This window comes from Panthera leo, chromosome F3 (genome assembly GCF_018350215.1).
Source record: "Panthera leo isolate Ple1 chromosome F3, P.leo_Ple1_pat1.1, whole genome shotgun sequence".
Taxonomy (NCBI): Eukaryota; Metazoa; Chordata; class Mammalia; order Carnivora; family Felidae; genus Panthera; species Panthera leo.
Genome location: NC_056696.1, coordinates 11,070,349 through 11,097,121, shown reverse-complemented (window position 1 = coordinate 11,097,121; position 26,773 = coordinate 11,070,349). Strand labels below are relative to the sequence as shown.

Here is a 26,773-nt window from a genome sequence, read left to right as displayed (position 1 = left end):
AAGTTCTGGTGCTTTTGCTACCAGGGGAAAACAGAGCAGCACACGTACAGCCGGACAGAGGGAGAAGAACGAGGTGGGAGTAAGGCTAGGGAGGGCCAGCGGCAGGGGGTGGGTGAGGTTGCTCTGTATGTGGCACAAAGTCTCCGGGAGGTGACATCTGAGCAGACGCTTCAAGGAAGTGAGGGAGCAAACCACACAAACAGGTGCAGGATGTGCTCCAGGCAGAGAGGGGGCGGCAGGTGCAAAGGGCCTGCGGCCGGCACATGTCTGGTGTTTCTGAAGGAGGAGGAGGCCAGTGTGGCCGGAGTGGGAGGAGCGAGAAGGCTTTTCTCTCTTTCTCTCCTTGGTTAAAAATGAACACACGACACAGTTCAGTAATTGAAAAAGATGTATTAAAATATTCACAAAGGTACAATCGAGAAAGGAAAAAAACAAAAAATTAATAATGAACTTGATGGTTTTTCCCCTAGCCGGATACATTTCCACCGAAACACTACAGGTGGTTTGGAATTTGCACCTCTAATCCCTTCTAGGTGGCCCCCTACAAAAATCACATGTAACTTTAAAAGGTCTCATTCTGCCAATAATTGGACACGGAAAAGGCAACTGGGCCAGTGTCCTGTGTGGCCAGGCCCAGGCACGCTGGCAGGCAAGAGGAAGGGCCCAAAAATCCACAGGAGGTTAGGCAAAAGCCCTGCCCCCGAGGCACTCTACCCCAGTTGCTAGCAGCTTCCTTCAGACAAGCCTGCCCCGCGGACCGAGCGGGGTGGGGGCGCTGCAGCGTGGTGGGGGACTCTCGGCCACCGTGCACGTGCTGACGTGACAGCCCGGGGTGTCTGGCCGGGTGGGGAGGGCGCCTGGCCTGGCGGGAGGCAACCTCAGGGGTGGGGGAGGCGGGGCGCGCGGGGCTGGTTCCGGGTGGCAGCTTCACGAGCACAGGGTCCCGGCAAGGAAAGGAAGGAATCGGGACTCCTGCTGTCAGGAGGTGTCAGGAATGTATGCTTTATTCACAGGACCTGTGCAGAAAAAGGAGAGTGGCCCTTTCTCTGTAAAAAGCGACTGTAAGGAACCATTACACGTAGAAAGGCACACACTCGGTCTCTCAACAATTCTTGTTCTTTCTGCCTCAAAAACAGTCTTGGTCACAGATTCTCACAGTGGCAAAGGTTTGCCAAGAATATTGTTAACTTGGCATCAGTTTGAAGAAGGGTGACGATCCCAGCACCCCCCACCCTCCCCAACACACACGCACACACACACACACACACACACACACACACACACGTCGTTTAAAGGCTCCTGTAGTTCTCACAATGGACGCAAGGAAGTTTTAGGACGCCAGGCAAAAGTGGACCGCTTTGCAGAAATGTCTCGGGGTGAGCCCTCTGCATCCCTGGCTGGCTGGGGGCCTGTTAAATTCTGTTAAAACAAAATAATCTAGAAAAAGGGGGAATGACAATGTAAAGGTGCTCGAGGACCTTCGCCATGCTTTTCACTCCCAGCAGAAGATAAAAACTCAGAGGCCCGACAGGGGGTGGGGGTAGTCAGTGGAAGAAAATGAGCTACTGGAAAGAATACCCAAAGTGTCTAGATTTTTCCTCATCTCATTGCTTACCAATTCCACGTGAATGGGAAAGGGTGGGAAGAAAAGGAAAAGCCAAAAAAGAAAAGGAAAACCAGAAACAAACCACCAAAAAAAGCCCCGAAACGGGAACGAGAAGAGATTCCCGAAAGAATAGTGCTAACAGCCCTGCTTGCTGATTTAAAAAAACCTAGACTGTCCCGAACCTCGAGGTCTCTGAGGCACCGAGAAGCTATTGCAGAGCCACGACGGACGCTGCCTCTTGCTGGAATGATGACGGAAGCTTTTACAAGGCCGATTCTCCAGGGAGAGCTCTGGGGTACCACGGGCTGGCTTTCCAATTAGCCCATTTGTGCCCACTTAAAAGGAAATGAAGCTCGTCTCCTTCCGCTGTCTGGGGACCCTCATTTCAGGCAGCAAGGACTCTGGCAAAGAATGTTAAGTGGTACCTTTTAGCCTCCAAACGCTACCATACTCCTCAAGCAAGGCCTGGCTTTTCTACTTCAGTTGTGTGTATGGCATTGATCTGAAAGTACCTGGAAAGAAGTGACCTTGGCATTCACCCTTTGCTAGTCTTGCTATGATGGGTCCACACACTGATTAAGATAAAGGGCGTGACGTTAAAGCAAGCCTCACACACGAAGCAAAAAACAAAAACAAAAACAAAGAAAACCACGCCTGGATTTTAGAGAGACAAACACCAACAAAAACCCTCAAACGGTGTCCAAGTGGCAGAGCTCGCGGATGTTTTCTAAAAACGACAGCCGAACAGGTGGTGCAGACACTGGGTAGAGGCCACCCCGGGCGTGCTCCCGTCACCGGTATCTCCACTCTCCAACCCCAATAAAAGCTAAGACCGGTTAAGCCCTTAGACCAAAGGGCCACGTCTACTCGAATACAAAGATCGGCTACCACCTCCGGTAAGGCAAACCACACCTAAAGCACAGCGACAGGAATGTTTCTGACTTTGCTCAACTGTAAATGACCCTGAAGGAAAGCACAAAACAGCAAGACAATTTATATACACGTAGAGTCATAGCATCTTTTCATCATGCAACACTGGCTCCCCACATCGGATTAAATAGAATAGTTACGCATATCGTCTATACACGTCTTTTCCTCCCTCCATGAATACACATGTGCTCGTCCTTGCCCAGGTCTCCAAGGCCACACGTGGTCACGGGCTACACTTGCTGCGTCAGAGTCCAGTTTGGATCTGCTTCTTGCTTAGGACACGTTCTGGGTCTTCTCTCAATTTTTCCGGATGTCCGCATACACCACAGACTCTGACTTGTTAATCTTGTCACTGTGATGTCCGCCAGAGTGGTCTAACTGCGCATATATGACTGGGCCCTGGAGAAGAGAAGGACAGTTATTAGGGATCTGGGGAAACGGGTGGTCCCTTCGAGGGGAGGTGCCGAAGCAATCATTAGAGTGCTAACATTAGGGTTCCAGAGTAAAGGGTTCCTTCTTCGGAAGGTCTTCCAGAAGATCTCTTAGGAGCAGGATGTCTAGGACTGACTTCATCACCAAGGCTGGGCTGCTCTGGGACAGTTAATGCTGGTGCCCAGAGGTGTTACCTTACTCTGCGTGGCTGTGTATCTGTTTGGGAGTTTCTATACACTGCAGTATTCCTCCTCAGGAATTACCCTTATCTTAGTCCCTGTCACAGGGCTCCTCAACCCTTGGAACTGGGATCCGAGGACGAAGATGGGGACTTGTACCAACCTGAGACCCATGGACGTGGTGAGCCTCAGAATGATGCACGTAGGAAACCAGTGTGTTGGATGCCAGCAAAGTCACAAACGATTTGAACTGGTCACTTTGTACAAATAGGTGCTTAAAAACACTTCAAATATTCTCCCATGTACATACCTACCGTATAATCCTTTTAGTCTGATCCTATCATAACCAATAAAAGTACTGCCTCTTTAATATTTAAGAGCAGGTAACTATTTTTCCTATTTCAAAATAAAAAACCAAGAAGCTACGATGTAAAGAAAACCCTGCATGGACGAGTGTAGAAGAGGTCCTCCCCTCGGCCTCAGCAGGGAGGAAGGGGGTTGCAGGGCCCCAGCGGGGGCAGCCAGGGAAGGTGGGCTGCGGGCAGGGGTGGGGTGGGGGGGGCGAGGCACAGTGAGTTCTTGGACGCCTGGGGAGGAGGTCTCAGCAGAGGCTGGGGTTTCAAATATCAGACCGGTGCTTGCATTTCATGACCCTTATAGACCCTTCCAACCCAGAGATTCTAAAATTGTAAACAACAACAAAATGGCCCTGACTGTATAAGAAAAGTCCAATCAAACCCCAAGTCAACTCTTCTCCCCATCCAGGAAAACTCTCCTTGAGAAGTCGAATACTGTGCTTAAGCTTCCAACTTTGGAATCATAAGCTCGGTAGCCACAAGCCTGTGTTTGGACAAAACATCCTTATTCCCACCTAGGAGGCCCACAGCCTGCATCCCCCTGGGTGTCACGGTGGATCCTGGGGGGTGTGGGCACTCGAACTCGAACTGTGTCTCTGGCCCGCAGCCTGCCCACTAACAGACGGTGATTGAGACCGCTGTAGACTGTCCAGCCGACGGCAGGTGCACGAGTGAGCCAGCGGAGATCAGCTGCTCTGCCCCCCGACCAGAAGACCCACCCAACCCACCTAGAGAATTGGGAGCCGAATAAATGGTGGCTGTTTAAGCCATTATGTTTCGGGGTGGTTTGTTACACTGCATTAGGTAACTGACACACTAGGGGAGTGGAACAGAAAGAGAACAGAGAAAGCAAAGAAGAAAAAGAACACAGAATAATCTGAGAATCAGTCAGTAAATGTTAAAATACCAATAAGGCCTCTCATGTGAGACAGTGCGGTCTTTCATGACAAGAGGACACAACAATTTGTTGAAAGCAACTGGGAAATCACTAAAGAATAAAAGAAACTCCCTCCTGTTGATGGGTTTGGTTTTTACAAATTGCTTACCACTATCCAATGCCCTCACTCTCCTTCCCTCTTAGAATAGGGTCCTGAGGTCAGGATTTTGTTAGTTACGTGCCTAGAGCAGTATTGGGCAGACCCGGTAGGTGCTGGGTGAAGGGGTGGATGATGTAATGGAACCAAAGGACTTCTGGGATGTAGGTCAAGATCAGGCATCTGCTGGTAGGTCTAGTTCAGTCTAAATTTTTTTTTTTTTATATTTATTTTTGAGAGAGAGAGAGACAGAGCATGGCGGGGGAGGGACAGAGAGAGAGGGAGACACAGAATCTGAAGCAGGCTCTAGGCTCTGAGCCGTCAGCACAGAGCCTGATGTGGGGCTCGAAGTCACAGACTGCAAGATCATGACCTGAGCCAAGGTCGGACGCTCAACCGACGGAGCCACCCGGGCGCCCCAGGTCTAGTTCAATCTAGAACAGCTCTCTGAAGCTGGGTTCTCAGGATTAATTGGAAGCTGAAAGTATCCTTGGTCTCTGTGGAACACAGAGGATCCAGGGAATCAATATCAACTTGGAAACGACTGCCACTGCTAAGACAGTCACTTTTGGGGACTCGAGAATCAAAACAACCCCCAGAACAGCATTATCAGTAATCTAGCTGTTTTTACCGTATATCTTGGCACTCACCCTTTCCACCCTCCACTCTTTTTTTTGGCGGGGGGGCGGGGAGGGGGTGAGGGAACTTTGCCACCAAGAAATAACAACAATCAAATGAAAAACTGCTCTGGATGTATCTTTCCCCAACTATTTACTACACAAATTATCCTTAACTCCTGAAAATATTTCAAGACACGAACCGCTTGACCCGGGTCTTTTCTTTTAGCGCCAATTCGAGAGAAAATTACTCCTGGATTCCACGTGCATGGAATGTATTCCAATATGAAAACGTACTGGTGAGGGTGAGGGTGAGGGGAGAGGGCTGGGGGAGACCGAGGAGGCCTGTAGCTGCACTCAGGCACTAACCACGCCGAAGCCACTGTGTTGAGTGTGTCCGGCCACCCACTTGCCATGGTCTCTGTGAGCCTTTCTAACCTCAGTCACACCTGAGCCCCTGGCACAGGCACCACCAAGACAGAACACCTGCTTCCACCACGTGCTCGGTGACTTTCACTCAACACCTCTGTCGGCGTTCGTGTCTCTGCCGCACACAGATGTGAAACGCAGCTGCGTATTACGACTCCGAGGTCGATGAGACTGACGATCAAAACAGAGTTGAAAAGAACCGGACAGACACGAGGCCATGAGCGCCTGCCTGCCTTCCAGCCAGACAGATCTCGGTCTCACACCAGCTCTGCCGCTAACGAGTAACCTTGAGCAGGTGACTCTACCTAACTAAGCCTCAGTCTCTCCGGGTGTAAAACAGGGACAAGACAACGTGCCTCGCCGGGCTGCTGTGGGGACAGGGTGAGGCAATGCCCGGGGCGGGGGGCTTCCTCAAGCATCACCAGGTCTGTGCACCCAGCCGACCAGTACCGAACTGGTCCATTCAATCACCCCTCCCCCCACGGCCTGCCTGTTGCCTACGAAACATGACCCATTTCCAGAAAAGGATCTAGAAAGCCAACTCCTCAGAAAAGATACCCACAAAAATTATTTTAAACTAAGCTTTACAAAGAAAGAATGGTACCTCTCATCCCTGATGCCGTGATACCCCAAGGAGGGCCTACCGAACACCCTTGCTCATCCAACCTTCCACATCCGATTCGCTGGAAGGACCTTGCTTTAGGTTTGGGTGTTCACCCTCCCTTTGCTTGGGTAAATGACCCCACCCTGCCCCGCCCCCAGGGGTGAAGCCAGTCATAATTCCTGTGCCTTTGCAGATGACTGGAAGAGGCTACAGCATGTGACCTGGCCCCAAAGGGGACTCAGAAGTTCGCTGGGGGGCTTCTGGTAAAGGTTTTCCTCCATAATAAAAACTGCAGGGAAGGAGATTCAGCTCTTCCCTGCCCCCCTCCCCATGTCCGGCCTGGAACCAGGGCAGCTGCGGGAAGGAGCCTGAGAACAAAGACAATATGCAGAGGATACGATGGAAAGAACTGTCGTGGACGACACCGTTGGGCCACAGACCGGAAGAACCCAGACAGAAGTACAGTGCTTGGGACTCTTGTGAGTTAACAGACCTCTTCCTTTTTTTAAAAAGTTTTTTACCTTTTGAGACAGCAGCCTCCAGGCTCTGAACGGTCAGCGCAAAGCTGGATATGGGGCTCGAACTCACGAACCTCGAGATCATGACCTGAGCTGAAGTCAGAAGCTTAACCGACTGAGCCGCCCAGGCGCCCCATAAGCCTCTTACTTAATTTGAAAGCCACTTTTATTCAAGCTTTCTGTTACTAAGTCTTCCAATTATAACAAAAACGGTGACCAAGGACAGACAAATAATACAGCAAACTTAATGTCCTGCCCAGGTGTTACATTTTTTGTAAATTTCCTTGTTAGCGCATTCTGGATGCTACTCATCTTCTGATAACATGGAGGTATTTACTCATCCAAGTGGTCATTACTAATGCTATTAGATAGGATGACGCCTGCAGGCAGGAAATGGAAGGTTTTGCTGATCAGGGAACATGTCACGGTAGAACCCTTGGAGGAAAGCACCAAGGGATCGTCCGCAAATATTCCCATCCACACCCCTACTTCACCGACCTGATTGCTAAGGTGGGCAGCAACTGCCTAAACCTGTTCTTATAAAGCACAGTGCACCAGGGGCCCTTATAATTAAATACAGAAAAATGAGGGGCGCCTGGGTGGCTCACTCAGTTAAGCGTCCAACTCTTGATCTCAGCTCAGGTCTTGATCGCAAGCTTGTGAGTTTGAGCCCCACACTGGGCTCCACAATGGGCATGAAGCCTACTTAAAAAAAGAAAAAAAGAAGAAGAAGAAGAAGAAGAAGAAGAAGAAGAAAAATGAGAAGATCAACTTGCCCAACCCATTATTTCAGAGATGAGAACAGACGCTGAAGTTAAATAATTCTCCCCAAGTTAACACCATTGGCTAGACCCCAGAGTCAGTGCTAGTTTGTAACACATCACTAATTGTTTTTAAAAAATTTTTAAAATGTTTATTTATTTTTGAGAGAGAGAGAGAGACAGAGCACGAGTGGGGGAGGGGCAGAGAGAGAGGGAGACACAGAATCCAAAGCAGGCTCCAGGCTCTGAGCTGTCAGCACAGAGCATGACACGGGGCTCGAACCCACTGACTGTGAGATCGTGACCTGAGCTGAAGTTGGACGCTTAACCGCCTGAGCCACCCGGGCACCTCACACAGCATTAATTCTGAAAACACTACCCTGCAGTTTATCTAAATACAAAGATTTCCTCAAGGCTGTTTGTCAGGGTATTAAAAAACAATAATGACAACAATTATGCGTTAGGCTATGTATAAAAAAATTCTCCACATAATGGAAAATCCTAAAAATGATCTCAACACCCCAGGAGACTCGAAGGTTCTCCAGGGCAGAGCCTGGGTGTTAATCACCCCTGCATCTCCCGTGTTCGGCCCACACTGCACGTACGGTAAGCGCTCACCTGTGTGTGGAAGTGATCAAAACAGAACATACAAAGGGATGGTTAGATTCTTTAATTTTTTTTTAAACGTTTTTATTTATTTTTGGGACAGAGAGAGACAGAGCATGAACGGGGGAGGGACAGAGAGAGAGGGAGACACAGAATCGGAAGCAGGCTCCAGGCTCTGAGCCATCAGCCCAGAGCCCGACGCGGGGCTCGAACTCACGGACCGCGAGATCGTGACCTGAGCTGAAGTCGGAGGCTTAACCGACGCGCCCCTTGGGATGATTAGATTCTTAAAAGAATTATTGTTTGGTTGTGCCCAACTTATAAAACGTATTTAATCTCCTAAATTCCCTAATGAGGTCAAGTTTCCCAAACTGTGAAAACCATTGTGGCCTTAGTTTGAACAAACTGAAGACACAGCTACCATAAAGGATTCTGGAGAGAACCACCTCCGTTAAATACTCTGGGGCTCTGAAATGTATGCACCCCTGAGACATGAGCTGAAGGTAGCGTGTGGTGGTGAATAAAAACACACACCAGGGTCACCTGCTAACGCTCTGCGGGGCTTGCAGAGTAAGTGAAGCGAATGTTTTAACCTTAGGGTAACATTCCCCGTTGTAAGTTGACACGCCCACTAAATGCAAATCTAAATGAAACAAATACTAGAAGATGAATTTGCTAGGAAATCACACGGTCCACTTCCAAGCCTTGGGTTAACTGGCACGGGATTGGTAAATTCCAGAAACATGCAAGGCAGAAACTAGTTTTAACAAGCACCACTGGAAACTAAAAAGTTTGGTAGGCAAGATGAAAATAACCGAGGAAGACCCAGGGGACTCCAGGTCCATGCCACCTGAACAGAAACCCTGCTTTACAACAGGACGGGGAGAGCAGGGGCCTTCAGGGGTCTGCACTGAGCCCGAGGAAATAAGCCAAGGATTGACTATGAGGAACACCCCAAAGCTACCCTGGTGTTATCTTGCAAATGCCGAAAAATGCCAATAGAGATCGATACGGTGCGTGAATTCTCACCAACCTCTAGAAAATGCCATCGAGTCAGGCCTGGGCAGAACCCTGGGGGGCTTACTCACAGGAAGTGAGGCAGTCTCTGACTCAAGAACAGCAGGCACAGCTGGGGGAGGTGTCTGCACTGAAAACGGGGTGGGCGAGTCTGCTTCCTGAACAGTGAGCCCTCATCTCTCCTTCCTCTGTTCAACTCCCAAGCTGGAGATCAGATTTCCTTCTGGAAAAATTGACTAACTCAAGAGAAAGGACCCAAGGACCCTCTGCAACTGACACTTAGAGGCCCCAAACTGGAAAACAGACAGCACTTTATACAAACAGCGAAGCACCCCCCGCCCCACCCAGGAAGCTCTATCTCTGCACAAAAAGCTGATCAGATTTGAGTACCTTATTTTTCAAATGATTTATTTTTGAGGGGGGGGGAGGGGCAGAGCGAGGGGGGAATGGGGATCCGAAGTGGGGTCTGAGCTATCAGCACAGAGCCCGGTGTGGGCTTGAACTCAAGAACTGTGAGATCATGACCTGAGCTAAAGTCAGACACTCAACCGACTGAGCCACCCAGGCGCCCCCAGATTTGAGTACCTGAATTAAATATGATGGATAGCCAAGGATCATTGGGCATTTGAGTAAAGCTTCTAACATGAAAGACAGAAATAATAAGAGAAAAAGGCAATTCAAAAGAAACAGCAAAATCAAGTGATGGGAGAAAACATTTACAAAATCACATAAAACAGAAGAAAAAATGATATGCTCAGAGAGGTAAGACTATGCATTCATGAAAACAAGTACAGGACGTTATAATTAGAGAATAAGAAATAGCTCTTGAGGGGTGCCTGGGTGGCTCAGTCAATTAAGCGTCCGATTTCGGCTCAGGTCACGATCTCGTGGTTTGTGAGTTCGAGCCCCGCGTCGAGCTCTGTGGTGACAGCTCGGAGCCTGGAGCCTGTTTCAGATTCTGTGTCTCCCTCTCCCTCTGCCCCTCCCCTGCTCATGCTCTGTCTCTCTCTGACTCAAAAATAAATAAAACATTTAAAAAAAATTAAAGAAAAGAAATAGCTCTGGAAAATAAAAAGCTGAAATTTAATATTCAATAAAAGTTGAAGATAATATTGCAGAAATTTGCTAGAAAGCAGAACAAAAACTGTAAAACAAAACATAAGAAAACTAAAGGACTGATCTAGGAGTTGGTCCAATTCCTGGTAGGAATTTCCAAAAAGAGAGAACCGAAAATGGAAGGAAGAACATTTCTAAAGAATAATGGAAGAAAATATCCTAAAACCGAGGGACACAGTTTTCAAATGGAAAGAGCCCATGGAGCATCCAGCACAATGAATAAAAAAGACTCACAATTTTATAAAATTTCAGAACACAAGGGATAAAAAAGATTCTGAGAAGTGGAATAAAACCACTACCAAAGAAGCAGGAATCAGAACACAGCAACTTAGCACTAGAAGCTAGAAAAATCGACAATGTCTCAAAATACTGAAGGAAAACAATTTATAACCTGGAATCCTACCCAACTGCATTATCGAGCACGTCAGAGGGAGGAGAGTAAAAACAACTTTAGGCATGCTAGAAACAAATGTGTTATCTTACAGTTTCGGAGGCCAGGAGGGCTAAAATCAAGTATCAGCAGGGCTGCGTTACTCTGGGGGCTGTGGGGGGAACCCACCTCCTTGTTCTTCCCAGCTTATGGAAGCTGCCTGCATTCCTTGGCTTGAGACTCTGTCCTCTATCTTCAAGGCCCAAGGTATAGCATCTTTGAATCTCTCCCTGACTCTGACCCTCCTGCCTCTCTCTCTTACAAGGACCCCGGTGATGACACTGGGCCCGCATGGATTATCCAGGAGAATCTCCCCATTTCAGATCCTTGATCAGAGCTGCGGGGTCCTTGTGAAAGGTGAGGCAATACCTTCCACAGGTCCTAGGAAGTAGAATCTGGACATCTCTGGGGTCATTATTCTGCTTATCAAACAAAGCCTCAAAATTTTTATCTCCTGTGCATCTTTTCTCAAGAAGTTATGGATGATATGTCCCACTGTAACATGAGAATAAACTAAAAAGGTGAAGACCTGAGGTCTAAATAAGAAATGAGTAAATGAAATTCCTTGGGAGAGGAGGCCCAGGATGACTGCTCTGCAGCAGCCTAAGGCACAACAAAGCTAGAAGATTCTAACAGTTATGTCTCCAAAAAGAAAATGAAACCAACAGAATATGTGACATGTTTGAAGGTGTTCCAATTAGAGAGAGTTCTGAGATGGAATATAAAGATATACTTAGAAAACTATGCAAACAAAAAATGAGGCAAATATTGGCTCCGTGAAAAACAAAAAAGTATAAAAGGAAGCATATATATGTGGTACAACAGTGAAAAACAAACAGGTACATGTGGCACTGAAATATACCTAAATACAGTGAGATACACACTGGGGAGAGGCCGGTGTATATATATGTATGTGTACAGAGTGTGTGCTGGGAAGAAAGGCTGGGAGAAAAAGAAATGTATATTCTCGTTTTTCATAGTATGGAGTCAGTAGATAGTATCTAAAATTGAAGTACTGAAGTAGCAATGTGATAAAGTTGTTTAGAAACATGAAGATAAATATCAGAAGAAATAGTGAAAAGAATAGAAAGCGTTTGCTATTATTCTTTGTTTTTTTTTCCTTACTCCCTTCTCTTTCCTTTCCTTTCCTTTCCAGACTCCCATCAGATTGTTTGATATTGTCCATTTTCACTCGTCTGCCCGTCTCGTCATGCTTCATTTTGGTAATTTCTATTGCTGTGTCTTCAAGCTTACTGATCTTTTCTTCTATAGTGTCTAATCTGTGGTTTACACCATCCAATGTTTTGTTTTATTTTGTTTTGTTTCCACTTTGGTCTTTTTTATATTTCCTCATTATGTCAAGGTTTCCTTTACATCATTAAGGTTATTTAGAAGATTCATCATACTTGTTTAAAAGTCCTGGTTCTATGAATTCCATTGTCTGTCATTTCTGGGTTTGTTTCTGTTGATTGGCTTTTCTCTTATTTATGTTTTTATTTTCTTGCTTCTCTGTATGTGTGGTAATTTTTGACTGGTGCTGGACTTGGTAAACTTTGCATTGTTGGGTGCTGAATTTTGTTGTATTCTTGTAAAGAGTGTTGGGTTTTGTTATGGCATGCAGCTAAAATACTTTCTTAGTTTGATTCTTTAAAGGCCTCCTTTTGCGCTTTGTTATGGCAGATCCACAGCATCCTTATTCTGGTGCTACCTTAACCCCACTACTAACGCATGACCATTCTGAAGACCACGACCGATATTCTGTATATTACGAGGTCTCTGCACTCTGGCTTTTAGGAACACAAACAATTCCTAGCCCTGTAGGATATCATATAACCCACTGCTTTTCAAGTGGTTCTTTCTCTGGTTGTAGGGTCTTTTCTCCCATGCATGCAAAAAACTATACTCAGAAAAGGCTCAAGGGAGCCCCACCACTCCAGATGTCTGAAACTCTCTTCTTCTCTGTGTAGTTTCTTCTTCTCTGGTACTTTGCTGCAGCAAGCCTAGCTACGTTGGCCTCTCCAAACACTGACTTCTGCCTCCTCAATTCGGTGAGACAACTGAGCTCCATTTCTGTTTCTTCTCCTGGCACTGCAGTGTGGACTGCTTCAAGGCAGTAAACTCAGACGATCACAGGACTCCTCGTTTCCTTTCTCTTAGGGAAAACAGTACCATTCAACCTGTTTGCCAATGTCCCCAAACCATTTGTTTCCTAGTCTGCTTTCAGCGGGTGAGCAACTCCCACAGCACTTCAAAGGCACAAAAAAAGTTTCCAAGGCTTTTTAGATCTTAGGCCCAACTCTCAAGCCTTTATTCACAACCCTATTCTCATTCACAATCCAAATTAGTGTATCTGAGGTATACTGTGTTATCCAAGAGAGACAGACAGACTAGGAATAAGTCATGAGCCCTGATGCTGTTATGACAGAGAATGTATGGTCTAGAAACTTGAGCTCTAGCCCTAATTCTGTTGTTAGCTGGGTATGAGCTTTTAGTAATTTAATACCACAATGCCTCAGTTTCCTCACTATGTATTAACACCTTTACTTCCTTTTGAATCTATCCGACCTCTAAAACACCTCAGGGAAAAGCTGTAACTAACCAAATTCCTTAGGATGCTTTCGACCCCAGAAGAACAAAATTGCTCTACAACAGAATTGTATATACTAAGCTGTGGAATTTTTGCCACGCCACAATTACAGTTACAATAGCATAGCCAAAACACAGTATTAACCATGATGCTAGATTCTGTGCTAAGTTCCAAATAAAAGTTCTTTCTCTTCTGTACTTTAAAAAAAAAAAAAAGTATGTTTTTTTTTATTTAGAGGGAGAGAGAGCGCACAGGAGCAGGGGAGAGGCAGAGAGGGAGACCGAGAATCCCAAGCAGGCTCTGTGTTATCAGCGTAGAGCCTGACGCAGGGCTCGAGCTCACAAACTGCAAGGCCATGATCTGAGCCAAAATCAAGAGTCAGACGCTTCAACGACTGAGCCCCCAGGTGCCCCTTCTGTACTCTCTAGAAGTAGAAATCGACGCCTTTCCTTGTTCATCCAGCCTACCAGTTATCCAGATAAATGCTGACTTTCAATTTCTTCTGAAGAATTCATACAAAATAATTTTTTTATTTTCAATACCAAGAATATCAACTCTTCCCTGCGAATTTCTGGTCCTATAGAGGACCTCAAAACAGAATCTAGGTCTTTGGATTTATTTCCTTAAGCAATGAAGGAATTACACCTGCCAAAGCCGTTTCCTAATTTCATTCGGGCCAGAGGAGCCACGTTATTGGAGAACAATCTGTTAGTAGTGCTTGCGATCCTCCCCAGCCAGCGTTATTTCCCCTCGTCCTCTCTTGCTCTGTTTTCTGTCTTACTCCGCTTCTGTCTCGCGGCTCAGTGTCCTCTCCTGCACCAGGCAAGTGGCAGAGAGCACAGGGCGGCGGGCAAAAGGGCAATCAGCCGTTACCTGGTGAGATCCAGAAGGCAGGCTCTTTACTAGACCCTCTGTGTCGCAGGGGGACTTCCGGGGAGCCTGCTTAACCGGTGAGACACTCTCTGATGTACTGCAGCTGATGAGTTGGCAATGTGGAGAACAGATGTAAAAAAAAAAAAAAATTAATTAAAATAAAGGGGGAAAAATACAGAAATGCAAGTGATGACAAGATGAAGCCGCAGATAGAACAAAACACGACAGAACGATGAGTGTCAAAATGATCACAGATCTTGAGACTCTTTTTTTTTAATCCCTGACACTATCTCTTGTAAGTCAGTGAACCTCCTCTGGGCTAAATACAGAAACCAGTACGGTGCCACCTCTTTGCCTCACTGTGCAACAATCCTGTCTCCTGAAGGGCCTCTGGCTATAATGCCCATTTATCCTCTGGCTGCTTCGTGTGTTTCTCCTGCCGTCACTCCTCTGGGATAAAGGTTTACGGGAGTAAGCTAAGCCTTCGTAACAGCAATGCAAGGCGAGCCCCTGCTGAATGCATTTCCCGAATTACAGATCCACATCGAGGCGGCAGTCTTGGCTCATCTCATTCCTTTCATTCCCTAGTTCCCCATCTTCGGTGTCCCCCCACCAGAACTACAACCAAACCGAAGAAAACCCAGGAAGTCGTGAGTGATAAGAAACTGTGGAATGCCACATCACACAGGCTGGACTTTTTCAAGGGCCCGGGGGGGACGGGGGGGGGGGGCGCGGGGGTCTTTAACAACAAGGATTATCTCGTAAATAAAGAAGGGAAGGCAAATGCCGGGAGGGAACTCTTTAGGGATTCTCTATTGGTACTTGTCAGAGCTTCAATCCTTTCGGATGTATTTTTAAAGAAAATCTTAGGAGTTTGGCAAGGTTCACATTCAAGTGTTGTTACGAAGCCCGAAGCCAGCTGTGTGTTTAAGCTGCGTCTTCTCTGAAACGGGAAGCTTTGCACCCCAATTGAAAATGGTCTGAGTATCTAACACAGAGAGGGTCTCAATCACAACACGATTCATGCATGAAAGAACACTAAAACACACACACACACACACACACACACACACACACAGCCATTCTACATGAAGAACATATACATTCGGATAATCATACAAAGCCCTAGGAAACCTGACAACCCAATTTCACTGGGCTGGTATGCTCGACAAGTTGCCAGTGCAAACGCAGGACGTATTTGCGGACAAACCATAATAACTGTTGGGTTAGCTCGGAGCAAGCTAGTTAGTCGTCAACAAGGGAGACGGGCTGAATACGTACACACGGATGTTAACAGCAACGGGCGATGTGATTAGTTACCATGTGTCTAGTGTAGGTGGAAGGAGACCCCAGCCCTGTTACAGTCCCAGTGTGTCGTCTATGTCAGCTTTTCTTAAGAAGTGGAAGATAAGCAGGATCTGATCCCGGCACACCAAGGTAGAAAAAGGGAGGGGGAAAAAAAACCGAAGTAAGAAGAAAAGCAGCATTCACGACGCCATGCAGGATTCGAAGGCACGCTCTTCTGCCCCTTTATTAACCCCAAAGCGAAGAACTACAGAGGCCAGTATGTCCCCATCCTGGATTAGTCTCCCGTTGAAAACCAACACTCCGGTTATATTTCCTCGTAAAGCACTCACCATGCAAGGGGGGAGATACAGTCGGCAGAACAGAAGCATTCCGAGCAAACAGTATCTCAATTTGAACACTCGAGCTTGTTTAAAACACGGCACTCCTAAAGCCCGGCGCAGAGGGGCCCGGGTTCCCACCGTCCACGAGCAAGGGGGCCCGGGGCATGCAACCCTCTCAGATCACCGTGCCTTCGGGCTGGGTAAGCCTCGCCCGTGCACGTGGGACCCGGCTCGTGCTACAACTGGAACCCAGCCTCCGCTCAGTCTTACCCCGCGAGTTCTACATAGCTTACATGGGTCAGCTGTCCAGCTGGAGTCGGGGAGAGAGAAGGTCCTCAGTTAGGCACACACCCTCTGCTCCAAGGGAACGGCCATAAACAAAAAGAACATCTATTTCCCTCTACATTTGGGTGCCCAACTTTTACTGTATCCCAGTTCGGATGGGTCCAGCCATGCACTCCAGAATGATCAAAGCAATACAGCTGCTTACAAAAGTACAGAAAGGAAAAGCCCTCGTCATCACGTCCGTCAGCTGAAGCCGTTTACTGGCTTCACTGCACCAGACCTAAGAAAGGGACACTGATCCCTCTGAAGCAGGGATTAGTGTCACAGCCCACGTCTGACAGCAGGCCACCGATTTCTGCGCGCCCACGTCGGCACGCCTCTGATTCTGGTGTAAATGCAAACAGTAACTAATTCTTCACAATTCTTTTTCCATAAAAAATACAGACAGTTTTTGATTCCTTCCCCCACCGCCCCCCCGCCCTTCCCCCCCAAAAGCAGTGCGTCTTACCCAGTGTAGTCTCGTTTAGAGTTTCTCCTTCTATAGAGGACAGCCAGGATCATGCTGATGAGCAGAGTGAGCCCTAGGACCACGGCAGTAACTATACCCACCACCACCCAAACTGGAAACACGGGCAAGATCTCTAGAGAGAAAGAACAAAATCGTTTTAAGGTGCTTTGCTACCAAGAGAAGACGTGGAATTTTATGAAATTAGTAAGCGAGTGCTTTAGAGGTGACCACGTCCTCTCTTATCATCCACGTTATGAACTTCTGGTGTCTAACTGAGGATGTACAAATCCTAAAGAATGAGCTTCCGGGCCAAGCGTTTCTGCACACACAATCCCTCCCTTTCAATGCTCTGAAGTCAAAGAAAATCCAGGGTGTGAATTTACCTCAGTGTGCTCTCCAACAAAGCAGACTTTGTCTCAAAATGAGACACCAGAACCTGCGTTTCCTGCTTATTTTCAAAAAAAAGGAAAAAAAAAAAAAAAAAGGAGGGTTGGGGGGGAGAAAGAACTGTACCGTTTTTGCAAACGTTAAAACTTTCTCCTGGAGAATGGAGAAGCAGTATTCCTCTTCTCTCCCGGTGCCCACCCCACCCAAGCATAGCGGATTTGGTCTTAACTTCTGATAAACACTTGAAAACTGGACACTCCCGAAACCGGACCAGCAGGCTCCAGGTATACGAATGAGGAGGCCGGTTGCTACAGCTGTGTGAGTGTGGCTCCCCGCACCCTGGCACGTGAGGAGGGACCACAGGTGCACAGAAACAGGGACATAACTAGCACAAAAACACCCCTTCCAAATGCACCCCCAGATGGAACTCTTGTTCTCCAACTAAACCGGAGATAAAGGGGACTGCACCATCACCGCCGAAATACTCAAGAAGTACCTTTCTCTACAACATAGAGCCTAATGTGTCCTGGCTGGACAACAATGTCAGGAGGGTTCTTGACATCACAAATGTAGGTGCCGTTGTGTATAAACTGCATATTTTCTATGTTGATTGACGCATCTTTCTTGTCGAGGTCTCCAGCCCAGCTGATTCTGTCCTTAAACGGTGGGTAATTCCCAGGATACACCTGCCCTTGCGAGTAGTGGAAAAACTGCAATTAGAAAAAAAAAGAACACATGAGATTTTCTAAAGGCAGACGCTCTAAACTCTGTAATAGGCATGCTGTGTGTGGAAGGTTCTTTTTTAAAAAAAGACTTCATACAGAAAGAAATACAACTTTGTATCACAAATAAGCTATGGAATCTAAGCCAGACCGTTTAGAAATCACAGGGTTCAAGCCTATTTCAGTGGAAGAAATAAACTCATGTGTCATCTTAAATCTTCGCAATATACCCCTGATGTAGTGATTACTGCCCACTTTTTCATATAGAAGGAAAAGGAGACTCAAAGAAGCCATTTGCCCAAGGTTACAGTGATAACAGGTGATGAATCCAAAGTCAAAGTCAGGACCATCTGACCCTTCACAGCCAGTGATTGTCATCGTGACAGAGCCTGTGAATCCAAAAGTTTCAGTCTGGATTCATGAAGTTTACTATTTAGTTATACAAAGACATGAAGAAAACAAAGCCTAAATATGACAGATCAGTTAGTCTGATGGGTTTCTCCCTCTTATGTATCAGTTTCCTCTGGAAATGGCATGGGTGTGTGAGTGGAAGCCCAGACACCCCCAATGTTCTCGCTTCTCTTTGAAGAGTCAGACTCTAGCTCACTCTTTCCTCATACCTGCTTTTAGTCAAGGAACTCCTTTCTCAAAGAAAACGTTGACAAGGGCTGGTCAAGCCCAGCACCTTGGAAACTAGATTAAGGCCTGGCAAGTGGGGATCTATCCTGATACCTGGCTTCAATCCAAGTATCTCGGCAGGAGGCCTGATGCCTTTCTTCTTATTCACAGGTCGGGTGATAGTGGGGCCAGGCAAACAAATCAGCAGGAGTCAACCACGAGCTCCACAATAACTCAAACAGAACATTTTCAGAACCCTCTGAACACAGCAAATCCTATGATGCATCCATTCCTAAGATTTAAGGACCATTGATATTTTGGTAACTTCCTAGCCCCTCTCTCCATCCGTGATGTTCCCGAGCCCTAGAATCTCCTCACCCAAATGCCTACTCACTTTACAACCCAGCTGCCTACCTCCAAATTTATCACCTTGTTCCGTAACCTCCACCTTCCACCTGTGTGTCCCATCTCAACTGGTGGATTATTCCAGTCTCCCAAACTATAATCCTGGAGTAATCCTTGATTCCTCTACCTTCCTTCCCATGCAGTTGATCTCCACCCAGTGAATCCTGTCAATTCTACCTCATACATTTCTCTCTTCTCTCTACTGAAGTCCCACTGATAATACCTCATTTCATGCTCTCATCATCTTGGACTGTGGCCTCTTTACTGGCCTTGATCTCCTCTAACCCATCCTCCACCATGCCTAAAAGATCACTAGAAAATATTAATAGTAGTAATTACATTATTATCATTTATCAAGCATATACCCCTATGCTTAATATAATCTAAATGCTTGTTAAGAACTATGAAGGCTCTCAGGAACTAAGATCTGAGTGGCTCAGTTGGCTGAGCATCTGACTTTGGCTTGGGTCATGATCTCATGGCTCAAGGGTTTGAGCCCCGCATCGGGATCTGTGCTGACAGCTCAGAGCCTGGAGCCTGCTTCGGATTCTGTGTCTCCCTCTCTTTCTGCCCTTCCCCACTTGTACTCTGTCTCTCTCAAAAATAAGTAAATGTTAAAAAAAAAAAAAAAAAAAAAAAAAAAAAAAAAAAAAAAAAAAAAAACTATGAAGGCTCTCAGATTTTACCCTCCTTGGAAGTCTGTTAGAGTTTTTACTAGCTTGGAGATGGACTAGCTAGTTTTTACTAGCTTGGAAGCAGGGCTGAAGTGTGAAGCTGGAAGTGACCTGTAAGACATTCTAGACAAAGCGTTGAGCGTTGTTAGCAGTGGGAAACTGGGCTTTCCAACGAGGGGAGGGACAAGGTACAAGAACTGTTGTAGGGCTATGAACCCCGTGGAATGTAGGGTTGGATTGAAAGATGAACAGAAGTGGAGGAACAACCAAGGGGGCTACTGCACTAGTCCTAGCACGGTTTTTATCATGTGACGGAGAGCAGAGAAGCAGGAAAGCTGATGAGCGCTAAATGTCAGAAATCAAAACAGAAGACCCAGCAAACATTCGTATTTCCTGGGATGGAAAAGAAGTGGGAGCAGACAGGGAAGGACAGGACCAAAATAAACCCCCGTAAGACTCAAGATTTTAAAATTTGGGTCATTAGACAGACACAGCTACCTGAAAAGAACTAGCAAAGAAGGTAAACAGAGGGGAGAAAAGATGAGTTCCAGCTTAGACATGGGGACTCTGATTCCACAGCCCAGAAAAGGCATCTGCGGTATGCCGGGCTTCAATTTTCCTGAAAATCTGTGAAAATCAAAAGCATCCTGCTCATCTTCTTATACATGTTCTGACACCTGTGAGTTAAAAGATCTTCCATCAATAGCTAAGCATTCTGGAACTACCTGTAACCAGGCTGGTGTGGAAGTACCAATGGATTAGCTAAATACACTCATCAAAAATACAGCATGTTCTTTATAGTAAGTCTTGAGGTATGTTCACCTGCCTTGACCCCCTCGGCAAGAATGTTTGTAGCATAAATGGAGCCACTACTTGAAAGAAAGTTATTACCATTGGACATCTTCCAGGGGATGTTTAATTTGCTGTAGACTAAACAATGCCCCCCATGTCTACTCTGACCAAAGACTTCAGCTGGGAAACCCTCGCAGGTTTAAACAATTCTTCAGACTTTCTTGAGTAAACTTACACGTGCTTGCTTTTGCCTCTACAGGAAGCATGTTGTGCACTGAGGCCACATTTGTGTGAAGCAGCAGTAAGTTTTCCCAGGTGTGTGTGTGTGTGTGTGTGTGTGTGTGTGTGTGTGTGTGATGCCTGCTCTCACTCACTCCTGTGCTACCACACAGAGAATCACACCCAGCCGGACCCGGTGAGCACTCCTGGACTTGACCTCAGCCTTCCTTCCTTCTTGGTACAACACCCAGGGCTTCCTCCTTTTTTATATAAATCCTGGGGGACACAGGTCCACCCAAGAATTTGGAAATCGGGTATATATTCCAACCCAGTGCAACCGAGATTTTCTTTTGGAGACTTATTTCAACAGAAGATACATAGCTTTGATAACGTCACATATGAAACTGAAGCCACTGAGGCTAAACATAAAAACGGTTTTATTTCAGGGGCTATAGTCATCTCAATGCACACCCCCAAGTTTTCCCAGAGAAGACCCTCAGGAACTCAGGACCTAGAGACAATGGACAGGTAGTCCCTCTGTTCTTTAAGGAAAGACATCAAGGGTAAATTCTTAACACAAGGCTTTCTGCAAAAAAAAAAAAAAAAAAAAAAGACACTTCAAAATGTCATAGCAGCAGCTATGAGGCAGATAATTCCCACTAGAGTTTCTAAGCTGTGCCTTCTCAACAGGGGTGACATCTCCCCTGGGGGGGCAAATACTGGCTCTAAGGGCAAGGGAGAAAGAGAAAAATATTTCGCTCTTTTTACACATAAAGCACAGATATGCAATATATCTGTAGTATTAAAATTGCATGGGGAACCTGGGTGGCTCAGTTGGTTGAGGGTCCAACTCTTGATTTTGGCTCAGGTCATGATCTCATGGTCATGGAATGAAGCCCTGAGTCGGGCTCCGTGATGAGCATGGAGCCCCTCTCTCTCTCTCTCTCTGTGCCTCTGCCTGTGCCCTGCTCTCTCTCTAAAAAAAAAAAAAAAAAAAAAAAAAAAAAAAAAAAAAAGCCAAAAAACCTATAAATAAATAAATAAATAAATAAATAAAGGAATGAATGAATGAAGTTTCGTAGATGGGGGGCAGAAATTGGGAAGTGTGCTTTTAAAAAGACTCCTTAGGAAGGTGACCATGAATAAAAAGACTGAGAAACAGTGCTTCAAGCAATCCCTAAAGCCTAGAGTTGGTTATCAACAAATGTTTCCATCTGAGAGAGAAAGAACATGTAAGGGAAAAAAACCGAGTAACCAGAGCGCAAGAAAACGGGGTGTGAATGATTCCAGCCCGGACGGTGTGACGACTCTCGGAGCAGGTCCCCAGGCCCTCCCCAGCCTGTAAGTGGGGAGAAGTCTCCTTCCTCGTGAAGGTGAGGGGGTGATGTGAGGGGCGTAATTACATCCGGGTGAGGACCAACAAGGTAACTCGTCATCATGCAAGAGAAGAAGCGATCTGGAAGAGCAATGACAGACTCTGTCCCAGCTGTGCACGGACAACCGGGACTATGAAACACTGCGAAAGCACATGCTGACACTTAAAGGACGGTCAACACGCAGACGGAACGGAAACACGGTGACTTATGCCCGCTAGCCACCTCAGGAACTAGACTTAGCAGGAGCAGACTTGAACAATGTCCCCCTGGGCCCTCACAGCAGCCCCAGAAGGTGTGAGCATCCCCCCTCTTTGGGACAAGAACCAGGATGGTCGGTGTTGAAGAGCCCCACGGCTCAGCCAGCACTCGGCTAGTTACTCACTGGACCTCGCTTTCGTTCCGCCACTCACCTTAGTCTGAAGTCACCCACAAACCATTCCTTTTTTTTTTTTTTTTTTTTTTTAAGAGAGAGACAGAGGGAGGGAGGGAGAGAGAGCATGTGAGCACCATGCGGGGCTCGATCTCACAACCGAGAGATCATGACCGCAGATGAAATTAACAGTGGGACGCTTAACCGGCTGAGCCACCCAGGCGCCCCACTCCCACTCCTTACTCCCACTGAGGACTGAGGGCAGCCTGGGTTGCACACGGTTCTGAAGACCCCACATCCCCACCGCACAGTGAGCTCCAGGGACGACTGCTGAATCAGGCGGCTCTACGATAAATGCAAACTACCTCATAATGAAGTCAGAAAGGGGTGTGTGTGTGTGTGTGTGTGTGTGTGTGTGTGTGTGTGTATGTAACAGGAAGACCTCAAAGAAATTCAATAAAAAATGGGGCAAATGAAAGCTGAAATGCGGATCAGAGTCATAAACCACGATCATTATCAGCAAGGCTGGCCAGCAGGGGCTCCGTGGAAGAGAAATTCCATAAGGGGATTTGATGGAGAAGAACTGGGCAGGGGGGCGGGGGGGCCGGGGTGGGGGCAGCAAGGGATGCTGAACTTATTTTTTCCTGGAGAGTTTAGAGCAATAGAAGGGCCTTGAAATCTCCGGGTCAACACAGTCACTCCTTTGGGAAGGGAACCATCAGAAGAATGGGTATTTATGACATCACAGCCGTAAAGAACCCGGGAGGCAGGCCCAGCAGGCGCGATCAAGCATTCCTACCGACACAGTGGTGTCGGTCCCCTCTGGCTGGAAGCTCCAGGAGACTGAGGTCAACGTGCCGGTGGTATTAGTGGACTTGAACTTGCAAGTCAGCTTCCCTTGTGTCCCATTTGCCACGAAGATTTCTTTTGGGGTATATACCTCCAAGGCCGATGTGCCCGTGGTCACTGGAGAGAGAGGAGCAAGGAAAGCTTGAGTAGCATTTAGTACAAATATCATGCTGCATATGACAAAGATATGAGAAAGTTACTTGATACACACAGTTATAGAGATTATCTGTCTGTCTATCAATCAATCATCTCTCTCTCTCTGCTGCCATTGTGTCATACACATTTCTGGCAGAATATTCCACAGCCAGGTGCTTCCCAGAAGCGGGATAAACTGCTGACGGTCTGGGATTTTGTTTTTGGTTTTCAGTAAGAAGATACTTTCACGAGTTCAGCTATTACCTCATGTTTATGTTTTCTTTTTCATTAACAGACTTTTTTTCTTAGAGCAGTTTTAGGGTTACAGAAACACTGAGCATGAAGCAGAGAGTTCCAGTATATTCCCCCACCCCTACCCCCAGTTTCCCCTACTCATAACATCTTTTGTGAGTGTGGTATGTGTTACAATTGATGAGCCAATACTGTTACACTATTAACTAAAGCCCATCATTTATGGTAGGGTTCATTGTGTGTTACACATTCCATGGGTTTTGACAAATGTACAATGTCATGTATCCACTATTATAATAAAACACAGAATCCTTTTACTGTCCTAAACATCCCATGTTCCACCCATTCATTCCTCCCCCCTCCCCCTAAACCCCTGGCAACCACTGATTTTTTCCTGTATCTGTATGTTTGCCTTTTCCAGAACATTATAGAGCCGGAATCCTACAGCCTTTTCAGATTAGCTTTTATCACTTAACAGTATTTACTTAAGTTTCCTCCTTGTCGTTTTATAGCATGACAGTTCATTTCTTTTGATTGCTGAGTAATATTCACTCATCATGGTATGGATATTATCCATTCACCTCCTGAAGGACATCTTGGTTGCTTCCCTGGTGGTCTGTTTTTAATGATGTAGAGGCCATATATATATATACACACACACACACACATATATATATATATATATATGTGTGTGTGTGTATATATATACACAAAAAAATATGTATATATAAATATATATAAATATATATTAAATATAAATATATATTAAAAATATGTATATATATAAATATATAATATATAAATATAAACATATATTAAAAATATGTATATATATGTGTGTATATATATATACATATATATATACTTTTTTTTTTTTTGCTTAAGTAGTTCTCACATTCACCTGTTAAATTTCAACTGCTATCACACTGAACTTTTCTCATCTTCCATTTAATTTTAACACAATTAAAACTATTCTAGGTAAGGTATCACTTCATTCAGAGCCGTGTTTATTATTTCACTGATCCTTTTCCTGTAAGGGATTTAAGGCAAAAAACATGCACAACATGCTGTTTTCGTTAATGAAATCCCATCTACCGTTACATCTCAGTGTAACCTGTGCTAGATAACTGTGAGTTCGAGAACCAGCTGACCACACCGGGCCACGTTTTCACTCTACCCCTTGAGTTTTATTCAGTCAGCCTAAGCCCAGAAATAGTAATTCAAATGTCTATCACTTGTAATACAAAAATAGCTCCTTTTTTTTTTTCCAAGATCTGTAATCAGAGGCAACTTAATTAATCAGGGTTTTAAGGATGGCTGTTAAAATAATCTTCACTTAAAAAAGACACTTTCCTGGATGAAATGAAGGTCAGAAAGGAAATTCGTTAGCCTAAAAATGGACACAATTAAAGCTAATGGAGGAAATATTATCTTCCAAATAGGGTATTTTCTGAAGAAATGGTTTGGAAAGAATCCGTATCTGCAGTGTTCCAATTATTCTTAGAATGTAACAGATGAGCAGAATGAGGAGGGGTTTACTGTCACCCAGGACTGATGATCACACTCAGTTTTTCTTCCTGAGGTCTTGCCCGAGACTCTAGGCCAGGCAGAAAAAGAGTACTCCCCCAGTTCTCCCAACCATCTTCCAAATGTTTATTCGCAGGACACAATGGGCACTTTGGCTATTCTTTTAAATAAACTGATAGCCATACTGTATCAATGAGATTTTTTTTCTGCTAAAGAGGGTGGATTATTATTATAGAGAACAATGGATTATTATTTGTGGCCCAAACCTCAAAACAAACCCTTCTTTCAAACAAGAAGCAAACAAAAGATGTTCCTTGCCTTTGTGGGTAGGCAGAAAACCAGCCCCAGGGCATCTGAGTTCAAAACGAGGGACAAAGCACAAGACCAGAAGATCTGACCAGCTTTTCCAGGAAGCAGTGTTGGCTTATAACCCTTATTTATGCTGCGTGATTTTGACTAGTTTTCTCCACAGTGGCAAGCGCTACAAGGAAAGCCAGTCTGCGAAGTCAATAAATAAGTCTCCTCAAGGGTTTTCTCAAGCCAGATCCCTGCCTCAAGGCCGGCCTGCAAAATCTGGTCGGTACCGGAGAGGTTATTTAAAGATGTTTCAGTTTACAGTCACGGAATTTTGGCCGAAAAGACTAACCAAATCCCTAAAGTGGCTTTTAGACAATTGATCTGAGACAGACTTAACTACATCAGAGCTGGTTAATATACAAGTGACTTAAAAAAAAACAACACAAAAAAAACAAAAACAAAAACCCTCACTCTTTGGCTCATTTGCACAGGCAGCTGTTACAGCCAGGGTTATGGATTCCAACTCTGGCCAATCAGCTGTTCCAAAAGAACAAAATGGCTCCATGCACAGCTAGTTAGCATCCTCTGATCCCTGACTCACTCTCTCTCTCTCTCTCTCTCTCTCTCTCTCTCTCTCTTTCCAGCTGTCCTAGTTCTTGGAGATCCCAACTAGTCATCAAATGAACTTCCCAAAGCCCTGGTCTCTTTGTTGATCTTCTCTTCTACAAAAATGTTACCCTCAGGCCTGTCCCAGCCCCCCATTCTCACATCCGACCCTCGGCCAGGGCTTCTCCGCCTTAGCACTACTGACAACCGGGCTGGACTGTTCTCTGCTCAGGTCTGTTCTATGCATCGCAGGATGTTCAGCAGGGTCCCTGGCCTCTACCAGATGTCAGTGGAATCTTCTCCCCTTCCAGCTGGGGCAACCAAAAAGGTCCCCAGACATTGAAACATCCTCTCAGGGGCCAAGTGCCAGTGGCTGAGCATCAGTGCCCCAGACCCTACCAATACGAGCACCTGCTCCACAATCTCAAGCTTCTCTGCTCTCTGACGGCCTCCTCCTGTCTTTCCAGACCACTTCCTCCAACACTCTGCTGATCCTTCAGCCGCATCAGAACCTAAGATCTGTCACCCTCCCCCGCCCCCCCCCCCCCCCCCCCCCCGAGGACCACTTCATACCCCTTCTCTCTCGCCTGGACTCTCCGCTAAGGTCCGTGCTTCCTAGTTCACTGAGAAAACAAGCAAACCTGAAGGCAACTTCCTCACGTCCCTCGCTCCCCGCAGCAACGCCCCGCGCTCCGTGTTTCCTCTGCTACCACGCCCGAAAGGTCTGCACCTCTCCTCGGGGCCGGTCCCTGCTCGGGGCACAGGACCCCATCTTCTCTGGCCTCACCAAGGATGTTAATCCAGCAATCCTCCCTCTTTCTCCTGAAGTTCTCACTCTCAACTGAGTTACTGCCACCGGCCAAATAAATACTTATATTTATATCCCAGGTTTAGAGGGAAAAACATCTTGACCCTGCATCTCATTTGAAAGAACTGTCTATATTCACCGTGCGCAGTTTCTCTCCTCCCATATTCTCTCCCTTTTTAAAATTCTTTTAAGTTTATTTGAGAGAGAGACAGACAGACAG

At 46.1% G+C, this 26,773-nt stretch overlaps 1 protein-coding gene across 1 annotated transcript in view; it reads right to left on the bottom strand.

Moving 5' to 3' along the window:
* Positions 1–375: 375 nt before the first annotated feature.
* MPZL1 (myelin protein zero like 1) overlaps positions 376–26,773 on the bottom strand; it is a 64,960-nt gene continuing 38,562 nt past the window's right edge. Inside the window, exons 3-7 of the mRNA XM_042926269.1 lie at positions 22,879–23,045; positions 17,400–17,613; positions 16,517–16,649; positions 14,096–14,198; positions 376–2,935 (exon numbers count right to left, since the gene is read on the bottom strand). Of these exons, the coding sequence (XP_042782203.1) occupies positions 2,834–2,935; positions 14,096–14,198; positions 16,517–16,649; positions 17,400–17,613; positions 22,879–23,045 (719 nt within the window). The 3' untranslated portion in view covers positions 376–2,833. The remainder of the gene's footprint in view (positions 2,936–14,095; positions 14,199–16,516; positions 16,650–17,399; positions 17,614–22,878; positions 23,046–26,773) is intronic.